Consider the following 11,042-nt stretch of genomic DNA (forward strand, 5'->3'; position numbering starts at 1 on the left):
GCCCCCTTCCCACCCCCCCAATCCCTTTGGTCTCTGCCTCTTCCCTCCTGCTTACTGTCAGATGTTGCTCAGGCTGTATTCCCTCCCTGGAGCACAGCACCTGGAAGTGTAGCCCTTGCTACCCTTACCAGGCCATGCAGTAGTAGCGGCACTACTGCAGGAGACAGTTTCCATGTGCTCCGTGCCTGGGAAGGAATTCAATCCAAGCTGGAGCTGAACTGTGCCCAACAGGAAGGGGGATGAGAGGGCAGGGCAGGCGGGGAAGGGAGAGGAAGAAGCTGCAAGGGGGAAGTGGCTGTTGCAACTCTAACTGGCACCAATCTGGGCTCAGGGCCAGCCAGAGCTGCAGCAGCCCCCCTCTCCACTTTGTTCATCTTAGATTCGTGAAGGGCTTTCCTCCCTGCCCCCGCCCCGCCATGCTGATTGGGGGGGGAACATGTCTTAGATTCAGGTAAACATGGTATTTTGGTGTTTTTAAACACATTTGTTCTCCAGTGTCCTAAATGCCTGCTGGAAGGGCCAAGTTTCAGGTTAGGATTTCTAGAAAAAAATTATCCCAATTTGATGAGTTTCTCTGCTGTGATAAATGTCAGGTCAAGAATGAAAAACAACTGTAAAACAAGCTACTACTGAAATGTATATGTAAACATAACAAATCTACAGATATCATTTCTAGGACGTAAGAGAACCCTTGTCAATTATAATTTGCTTTTCTGCCTACTTTACAGTTCTTACACATAAAATGCAAAGTCTGTTCTGTGCCCCAAAGGACAAAGACCAAAATTTACCTAAATCAAGTACCAGCAGGAATGATTAGCCTTTTGCTGTATCAACTTATATGCGAGGGGAAAATTAGCTGACAAATGAAAAAAAAAAAGTTGTATTAAGAAGTTCTACCCATCCATAATTGCTTAATGCCTCATTAGTAGCAAGATACATAAGTCTATAAGGTGATACAAGGTTAATAAGGGCATTTTTAGTTTATCTTGTTTTGTTGAAAGGGCCCAACTCCTGTTTCTGACTTACTCATCTGGATTTTTGCCGGTGTTAGCATATGGGTTCTCTCTCATCGCTCTCGTTTTAGGATCGTAGTAGGCAGAGTTTGGATCCAGATTCCTCAAGTACTTAAAAAAAACAACAACCCCCCCAAACAATTAGAATATGTGCAGAATTCCAACAGACTGCAAAGTGTTAAAAGCATCTAGGAAGAGGATAAAGTAAAGCACTAGATACTATGTGTCTACAGCTGCTAGTAACGCCAGTCTTTTAAAAAGAGATAGCCAAGATCATAGCTTTCCCCTTTTACTCCCCTTTTCCCCTCTTACTCCCCCAAATTAAGGCAGAGCTAGGATGGCATACACATTGTGACTGGCTTCTGTGCTGCAGAAGATTTAAAAAATAGATTTTGGTACAAGCTGGATTTATAGCCTTTTGTGTTTGTTCATGGTATAAAAACATCCTGAAACAACTGCATTCCTTCTATTCTTTCCTCAGAAATGGAATTTTCTTGCTTCATGCTTGAGCTCTAACATCAACTCTAGACATTTGCTCCTGCTTACTTTTGCAATATCTTCCCGGATACGTAAGTTTCGGACTGTAATACGTCTTTTGGAGTCAAAGTTCTGTCCGGGCATGTCAATATCATCTGCGTATTTATCTTCATCCTCATCTTCACTGTTATGATCTCGTTCCTGAAAAGTGAAAGCAGAAATCAACTAAGTAAAAGATGGGCATTAAATCTAGAAATAAGTATTAACAATGGACTTCATGTTCTACAAATGATTTTATGAAAAAAATACTCTCTAGTTAAAAACTGGCATTGCAATTTTTTGTGGTTGTTTGTAATCTATTCTGAAGTTACTTTCAAAGATTCAGAAGTGACTGTGTTAGAGGAATCACTTCCTCTTATAAGATCATGAGTTAAACACAACTTTGATAATATTTAAAAGAAGTTATTTTAGACAGCACATCTAACATAGCATTAGGATTTTCTTTCACAAGTCAAGTTATTCTTGTGCCTGGCAACTTCAGTATTACAGTAAGATTTTAAAAGAAGGAATACTCTGTGCATACAAGCTGCAAGGCAAGCAAGTCCTGCCTAGGTAAATCCTTGGGTGGCATGGATCCAACAACTTACTAGGCCATGGGTAGGCAACATTTTTTGGCTGGAGTGCCGAAAAACACCACAATGCCTACCTTGGAAGGTGCCAGAGTGCTGGCATGGCAGAAAAACAAAATGAGGGCAAGGGGTACATGGCAGGATGCCCTTCTTGTGCCCCATACCTCCCCCAAAGCCTCTGCCCCCAGCCCTGCTGCCTCGTGCCCCCCACCCAAAGCCCCTGCCCCACAGCCCAGGCTCTGTGGCTGCCAGCAGCTACCCTGGCTCTGGGTACCTGCTGAAGCCCGGGCTGCTCCCAGCAGGGCTTGCAGCACCCCAGATGCCTGCTGGGAGCAGCCCAGGATCCCAGCTACAAATAGCTGCACCAGGCTCATCACCTCCGAGCCGGGAGAAGGGGAGAGAGCCCACTGTTGCGCTGCCTCAGGCCCCGCCCCCACCACCTGCTCTGAGGTGCGCCTGCACACGCCGGTGCACAGCTGACGCCAGAGCCTGGAGCAGCTGTTTGGAGCCTCTTGGCTGTAGCCGGCCCCAGCTCTGGGGAGCTGCTGCCAGCCTGGGCTCCATCACTGGCAGCAGCTACCCGGAGCCAGGACTGGCCGTGGCGTGCCAAGCAAAATGGCCTCATGTCCCACGCTCGGCACGCGTGCCAGGGGTTGCCGACCCCTGTTCTACACCCTCCTACTCCAGCTAATGGTCTGTTTCTCCCTGTGGTGCAATACATTTAGTAAGTGTCTTACTGTCTGTGAATTTGGTTCCTCTTCTCCCCACTGGTGTCTTGGGGAATTCTACAGCAAACAAAGAACACATCACCAGAGAATACACAATATTGGGGAGGGGGAAGAAGGCAGAGGGAATTGTTGGAAAAAGCAATCAAAGAAGGCTTTATGCATAAGAAAGTCTTGTTGGAGGTAAAGTGCAATAACTATGGAACAAAATCCATTACAGACCACTGTGACAATGTCCTTTAACTTTACAAGCCTCTCACAGCATAGAAAAAAAAAATCTTGAAGTATTTAATTTTTTTCCCAGTCAAATCTACGATCATCTTGAACTGGTGAACAATTGCATGAAGGCTTTTAGGCCATGGACTACCGCTATAATTTAAAAATAAACTCTATTACTTTCAACCTCTCACCAGAACTCTGCTCATGTTATTTTTGTTTAAATGTTCTGAAATTGATGACAGCTTAACAGGAATTAGCAGCAGCTTAGTCTTTTTCATTCATGCACCAGACCTTGTGGTTTAACTAGGAGAAAGCTGGCTGAAGTATTTTAAAAGGAACCAATGGACTTCAAAGTTGAGAATTTCTGGAACAGTGAAGTGGGAAGATCCATGGCTACCAGAGAAATCAGGATTCCTAGAAGAGGCCTAACCCATCTCACTCCAAATGTCCTCCCAGCATCATTCATATGCTTCCTTCTACCACTTCCCTAATGTTAGAAATCAACATGGAGTGATCTCTGGATATCTTGCACTGGGATAAACAAGAGACCCCATGTTTACCCTGCCATTTAGTGACAAAAATCATGGTACCATTTATAGAACAAGAGGATAAAATTACTTCAATTCTGTGCGTTTGTTGTGGCTGAGAAGAAACATGCTATATCCTAAAATCTAAACCTCACTTAGTGATCTCTCTATTTTTTTAACATGGAAAGTTAGTTACCCTGCTTACAGTTTGAATATTAAATGCATTTAAAGACATACCAGTGCCTTAATTCACTAGCCCCTTGCATTACAAAAATAAGAACAAGAAAAGCCAAAGCCAAGACCTGTAAGAAAAAGGGCATCCAAATAAGATAAAATAAACATTGGTACTAACAACTGAACTAGATGCAAAAAAGTGGGTACCAAAGACAGAATACAGTTCATTCATGTGTATGCTAAGCATGGGCTAATCAATTCATCAGCAGATTTTACAGGAAAAAAGTAAAATACAAAATATCTTGAGGATGAATAAGAACTTTATTCTCTGAATAAAGTTAACTAAACATAGAGATGTCTCTCTAACCCACAGCTATGTTCTGCTTGCCCTAACAAGAGTATAGGTTATCAGGACTGAAGTAGGGTAACTTTGCCTCTGATATGAAGGTAAGGCCATTTTAAACTTTTTAACTATTAACTATTATGAACTATTTTAAAATACAACACAAATACAAGTCCATTTTTCTTTTAGCATAGTTATAACACACAAAAAGCTGAAATATAGGACAATGCAAGATGCCTACTGCAAAAATATGCACAATGTGGAAAAAAAAAAAATCACTATCAGTAAGCAAGAATCCCTGTTCTGGCCCAGCAGTAGCACTTGGGAATGGGGTTATCAGTGGTGCATGCTAAAAACTGCACAGCTGAGGTTTCAAACCACATAAAAAAAAATTTGTTAAAACAATCTTCATTATCTGGTTTCCGCTAAAAGCATCTGATAGCCAAGATGGCTTGTTTCACCGAGAGGAGAAAGAAGCATCATTCTCTTCAAAGACAATACATTAGGCTTTTGTTTACTTACCACCTGTTCTAGTTTCCCTGATGCCAACTCTTCCTGCAGCTTCTGGGCTTTCAGCGTCCGTTTGGCCTAAATATGATAGCATGGCAATACTTTGAGTACTTTTTAATGATCATCTTTTGCAAAGCATATTCAAAGCTCATCTGGGCATCTTTACAATTTTAAATGCATCACTTATTATGAACATTTTCTTTTTTTGCTAACAACTAGCAATTGGCAGCAAATAATCACCAGTTTTGATAGTCATTAAGCACTCAGTGCCCCAGTCTGGCTCCAGCCAGTTTATCCAAATCCTCACTGTTGGCTACCCGCTTCCCCCTCCCTCCCCACTTAGCCACTGAGGAAGGGAAATGGGATACTCCTCAACTGTTGGCTCCTAGATAACAAGTCTCTTTGCACAACCTGGATACATTTTAGGAACAAATGTAGCTACAATGAAAACCCACAAAAAGTATAAGTTCAAACACTAGTTGTGAGCAATTGCTTTCTGAAGTGACAAGAGGACCAAAACAATATGCCTACTGATGTGATGACATTCAAGTGTAGATCAGGGGCTCTCAATCTTTATAGATTCAAGGCACCCCTCAAAAAATGACAGCTCTTAGTTTTCACTTGAACTTTTTCTACAGAAAAAGTGTCATTATTTTGTTGCAAAGAAATCAAAGACTCAACACGTCAGAGTGCTTTAAACTCTACAGATTCCTATTTAAAATCTCTGGGTTTATCTTGCAAATCATGTTTGCACACTGGCACTCTACAGCACCCCAAAAGGATCTCAAGGCACCCAAGGGTGCTGCACCACCCTGGTTGAGAATCACTGGTCTAAGCCTTTAAATGAGACTACCAAATCTACTTCATGCTTCTGTACGGGACATGCATATACACAGTTAAAAAAGGCCACCTATTCCAAAAACCGAAATTACATTTTCTGACATCACAAGCATTCAATTGTAAAGAGTGCTTTTTCAGCATTAATGTCTTTTCCACAGTGAATATCAAAGCCTAGTCCAGGGAGGTCCAACTGGCAGCCCATAGGCCACGTGCTGCCCACCTGTTACCCTCCTCCCCTCCCCACACAGGTTCCTGCCCAGCTTCCACTCCCCTCGTCACTCTGGCTGCAGCTGGAATCTTCATGTTCTCCACCGGCTTTTGCTGCCTGCCCCTGCCCCAAGCAAGGCAGCTGAGGTCTGGGGCTGTGCAGGCATGTGGTGGGGTGGTGCACTACGGCGTAGCAGAGGTAGGGTCTACTCAAGCTGGTAAAGATTTGACAGTGACTCACTAGTGAGTGAATCAATGTTCCTTAATGTGCATAAAGCAAAATTAAACCATTTTTGAAAGAAAGCAATATAGACAGATTTTGAGAATGGTGAGTAAAGTGAAACAAAGGTGGCTGTGTCTAAAAAGAAGTATTCATAAACAGCTGTTAATTGTGCCCAGAAAATTAATTCCAAAACAGCATGTCAACACAAGACGTTTATAACTGTACAGCTGACTAATTAGCTCTGCAGTAAATATCTTAGCATCTACAGGTACACCCCTATTACGCACTGGAAACTAAAACTCTGCAGCAGGGTTTACTGTATTAGTTTTTACAAGTACTACCTTGCTGTGAAGTTGTTTCATGAGCATCAGTGCATGTGTAGACACTGACCCGGCTGGGTGGTACATAAGGATGCTTCAGTGTGGGGACTGCCTACTGGCTAGCCCCATACTGAAGCATTCTTTCCCCACCCAGCCCTTCCACAGCAAACTGAGCCTGGTTGAAGAAGCCAGGGCTACTCCAACTGGGTCCTATGAACTGTGCATGAATAAACTCCAGAGCTGACTGCCCTGGAGTTAAATGCTCCTAGGCATAAGTTCAAATGGTACACCCAGGAGCAAAAAACATGTGCACTAATTGCATGTATAGAACTGGATTTTTAAAGTGTGCAAGTAGCAGCTTGATTTCATGACATTACAGAGTAGATGATTAACAAAATAATTAGGAAGTACAGCAACCAGGACATGAGACTAAGACGTAGAGACTAAGTAGCTTCTCCACTAAAAGGCCTTTAAATGAGACTACCAAATCTACTTCACACTTCTGTATAGCACATGCATATAGACAGTTAAGAAAGGCCACCTATTCAAAAACAGTAATTACAAGACTAAGTAGCTTCTCCACTAAAATCAAACTTCTGTCACCCACAGTCCGTCTCCATATTAGCTACTTTCAAAATGATACTAAGAAGTATTTGCAAACAACTCTGACCTAAGGCTCATTTACAGAGTGAACTAGAACACAACTCCCTGTTTTGAGTTTTCACTTCCACAAATTTCTCCTGTTGAACCACCAAATATACACATATTCTACATCATGCAGTAGTGCTACAGAGTTCAGAAGGTCTAGTTAAAAACAACCACCCCCATCCAAATAAAATTTCTGCATACCAAGTCAACTTTAGAATATTCTTCTACAATCTTCATATGCTCTTCTGGGTTATAACCATTCCAACGATCTCTCTTCCCATCATAATCAAACATCAGCTGAGGCTGTACATGTTCATCTGGAGCAATGTTCATGCTTGTGTATTTTGCTCCAACTTTCCTGGGTCTCTGAAAGGGAAATAAGCAACACCTTTGCACACTGATGGTTTTGCAAGATGAAAGTTTAACTAATTAGCTTGTGTCTGTATTTCCTGTAATCCTTTCACTGCTGCCTCAGTATTATAGCATACTGACAATGGAGGGCTAAAGAAAAAGCAAAAATGCTCAAAAAAGGGAAACAGGATTGTAGTCTACAAAACTGGGATGGAGACTCAGATGCAAGGTACTTTTTACTTAAAGAACACCCCCCCTGCCAAAAACCACACAGATTCATAGATGTAGGGTTGGAAGGGACCTAAGTAGATCTTCAAGTCCTGGGCAGGAGAGAATACTGGGCTCATATGACCCCACCTAGGTAATTATCAAACCTCCTCTTAAAGTCATAGCATCTGCACATACTCCAGCAAATAAGATTTCAAGCTGATGTCACATTAATAGATATTAATGAGTAGCTTTAAAATATTGATTTTAATAGAACCAGAGCTAAAAAAAAGCAATATGGGCAGAACATGAACTAAAATTAAAAGTTACTAAAAAGAACTAAACAAATGACAGAGTTGGCAGATGAGAGTTGTTTGAGTAAAGTGATCATTTTCTTATCTGTAACTGTTTTCACACACAAGGCTTGAGCTACAAATGTCCTTAGCTATACCACAAACTGAATGGTCTGTTAGTCTTTTAATGGACTTCAAACAGCATGTTGAAGAGCTGAATTTCACAAATTCGAGTGAAAGCATCAGTTTAATTTTAGTTAAAACTTAAGTTTTAGTTTGACAAATCTAAATTGATACTCTTTCAGTAGATATTTTCCATCATAACAGAACTGAGAGAAATGCTTTCCAGAAAAATTCAGACACCAAGTTACCTCTAGGCAGTCTTTCTTGTTGTGTGTCATTGCACCACAGTTCTCACAGGCCCCTTTGCGATATCTTGTTGCTAAAGCATTCTAAACATGAAAAAGCAAACACCATGTGAATATAAGTAGCATGGCAGGCCCACTATGCCAGTACTCAGCTTTGCCTAATCAGGAAAACAAGCCTAATTAAGCAAATGAAGCACAAGTACATACACATGTATATACAAGATGAGCTTCTTAAAGCTAAAGCATTTACAGCAATTTCCAAATACTATCAACTGCTTTGTAGAAGAGGTTTTCCTTCTGCTTCCCTACTTAATCACGAATGTAGAGAAACCATAAAGAAAGATGCAGTAGAACAAGGGTTCTCAAACTGTGGTATGCGTACCCCTGGAGGTACGCAAGACACATCTGGGAGGTATACAGAAGACATTGTGTAGTGGTGAATTTAATTTTCATTAGAATAATAATTAGCATTTAAGGGCTTAAAATATAAAATGTATACTGCCAGGGGTATGTAGGTAGCTGGTAAATCTGGAAGGGGGTATGCAATAAAAAAATATTTAGGAACCTCTGCACTAGAAGTGAGACAGACAAAATTCCATTGAATCCAATGATGTCAGAGTAAGTTCCCAAAATTTTCTTCAGAATATAAACTGAATCCATGTTGTTTTGTAGTTATTTAAAGTAATTAACAGTAAAAAGGCTAATGGTTTCATATAAGTTCCTAGAAGGAAGACAGCTATACCACCAAAAACTTACATCCTTGACAGGTTTTTGTAGCAAGACAGAGGATCAAATGGCAATAAATGCTAAGCTATACTGACTGTCTAGAGAGAGACCCAGAGGTTGAGCTGAAACCTAACTGGTGCAATAGCTGGTGAAGCAAACTTTACCCAATACTAAAGTTACCCAAAGAACAACTGGCTACGGTGAAACACAGCTTAAAAGAAACCACCACAATTTTGTCAAGAACACGTTCTGCCCTTGGTCATAGGCATTCCACAAGCCTCACCTTTGCTAGACACCCAAGAGGTTTCTACTTACCTCCTGAACCCCTCGCTTATACCAGTCTCCAGATGTGCTAAACTGCTTCTGCTTCTCTGGCTGAGGTCTCTGGTGCTTTAGCGTAGGTCTTTTTGAAGGATCTATGTACCATGGCACTGAGGAGATGTACTGAGGAATATGAGGATTGATATCTCTGAGAAAGATTTTAAAAGAAAATGTTTAGACATAAAAACAATATAAACATGAATAGGAATCTTTTTTTTTACAACCGCATTTTTTGTATTTAGTATAAATATTTTTGTAACAGACGGTGTAGATATTGGTCTTCTCAATACACTTATAACTGGTCTATACTTGCCAAATTAAACAGACCATAATTCTCTTTATTTCGATCCACTTACTTGGGCTGAAATCCAGCCTCTAACCGAGTAACTTGACTTGGTATTATGAACAACATAGGATCTTAGGGAAAGAGTTATAGTCTCCCCCTTCAGCAGTGAAAAAACTGAGCATCTCCAGCTGGTCAAGGAGGTAAAATGGAAGTAGAGGAAAGTAAAGAACAATCTACATTATAACAAATCTTCTACCCAACCCCCCATCCACCACTAAAATACCACATGGCTCCATCTATTACTGGCATCTCCACTTGCCATATACCAAATAAATGTCATTTCTATGTTAAAGGAGTCTCTAGCCTTGCTGAAGAGGGAGAGGATTTGGGTCTTAAAGAACAACTCACAAAGTTGAGAATTTACACTAAGCCACTGTTATTGTAATTCTGCAAGTTCCTTGTGAGTTTCTTTGGCTATCAGCAGGGAGTAGGGATGTAAATATTGTTTTAAAAATGATCCTTTTAACCTCTTCTAATTATACTGGTTAAACGGTTAACCGATAACACAGCTGCTGCTGGGAGCCACTCCTGGGGCCTTTTAGGTGGGTACGGCAGTGGCAAGCCCAGCCAGATAACACAGCCCAAATGAAGCCCCTAGGTTGGGAGAGAGGGAACAGCACCTGTGAATGAGCAGCTCATTGCTTAGTTGATAAGTCATTAGGCTGCCTGCTGGTTTCCTTTTTAATCTCATAGGCTAGCGTACTACTCCCCCCTCACCCCTTCCTCTCCTCCTCCCTGCCCTGCAGCCTTCCAGTTCCTGCTGGATCACTGCTCCCTTTCCCTGCCACATGGGCGCACTAAACAACCAGTAAGCTAACCGGGTGTCACCAGGCTTAACAATTAATTATTTACCCTTCAACATCCCTAGCAGAAATATTACAATTACATCCCATTGGTAACATTGATGCCTTAAGTAAAACTTACTTTCCTTCCTCATCTACTTCGGCTGGTGCATTACCCAGCTTTCTCTGTTCTTCTAGCTCCTTCTTCTTCCTCCAGTCCTCTCTTGTCATCTTCTTTGGCTCTTCCAAGCCCACATCATTTGAACCTCCCGGAGGAGTAGAGGCTATTACAGTCCCAGATGCCATTGTCTTTTCCCTTGCGAACACATACACACGTACTGAAAACGGCAATTTCTGGCATTATGAAAACTGAACAAAATCTATTTCAACCTGCTGTTTTACATCACTGCCCTTTACCTTTATTCACCACACTTAGCATCTTCCAGCTTCCTAGTTACAATTCCTAAGAGAGAATTTTACCCCATGGCCCATCTGGTCTGGACCGGGGTGGGGTGGGGTGGGGTGGGGGGGGCTTCCTCTGTAGTGAGGCCTGGCCCCATTTCGAGGATTTCTTGGGGCCCGCCCAGCCCCACTCTTCCATGGGGGCCCGATTCCATTAATGCCAACTCTCATGAGAAAAAAAAAAAATAAAAATCACGATTTCCAAACGAAATGAACCCGGACTCGTGATATCCTGATGGAGAGATCAAGTGCCGGGATTTTTCTTTCTGGCGCGTGTAGACAGCGCCAAGCCGGTAGGTAGGGGCGGGGGGAGGGGGCTACGGCTCGGGGG

At 41.9% G+C, this 11,042-nt stretch overlaps 1 protein-coding gene across 2 annotated transcripts in view; it reads right to left on the bottom strand.

Annotated features, from left to right (window-relative positions):
* The window catches only part of SLU7 (SLU7 homolog, splicing factor), an 18,070-nt gene that overhangs the window by 6,584 nt on the left and 444 nt on the right, over window positions 1-11,042 (bottom strand). The window contains exons 1-9 of one of the 2 annotated variants that reach the window (XM_019506475.1): window positions 10,667-10,703; window positions 10,392-10,587; window positions 9,116-9,269; window positions 8,078-8,158; window positions 7,057-7,221; window positions 4,630-4,695; window positions 2,857-2,904; window positions 1,560-1,691; window positions 1,027-1,124 (exon numbers count right to left, since the gene is read on the bottom strand). In XM_019506475.1, coding sequence (XP_019362020.1) covers window positions 1,027-1,124; window positions 1,560-1,691; window positions 2,857-2,904; window positions 4,630-4,695; window positions 7,057-7,221; window positions 8,078-8,158; window positions 9,116-9,269; window positions 10,392-10,587; window positions 10,667-10,688 — 962 coding nt within the window. In that variant the 5' untranslated portion in view covers window positions 10,689-10,703. Of the gene's footprint in view, window positions 1-1,026; window positions 1,125-1,559; window positions 1,692-2,856; window positions 2,905-4,629; window positions 4,696-7,056; window positions 7,222-8,077; window positions 8,159-9,115; window positions 9,270-10,391; window positions 10,588-10,666; window positions 10,704-11,042 lie in introns of those variants that run through there. The other variant, XM_019506476.1, reaches the window with a different exon arrangement.

Source organism: Gavialis gangeticus, unplaced genomic scaffold (assembly GCF_001723915.1).
Source record: "Gavialis gangeticus isolate Ggan-Ray unplaced genomic scaffold, GavGan_comp1, whole genome shotgun sequence".
Classification (NCBI taxonomy): domain Eukaryota; kingdom Metazoa; phylum Chordata; order Crocodylia; family Gavialidae; genus Gavialis; species Gavialis gangeticus.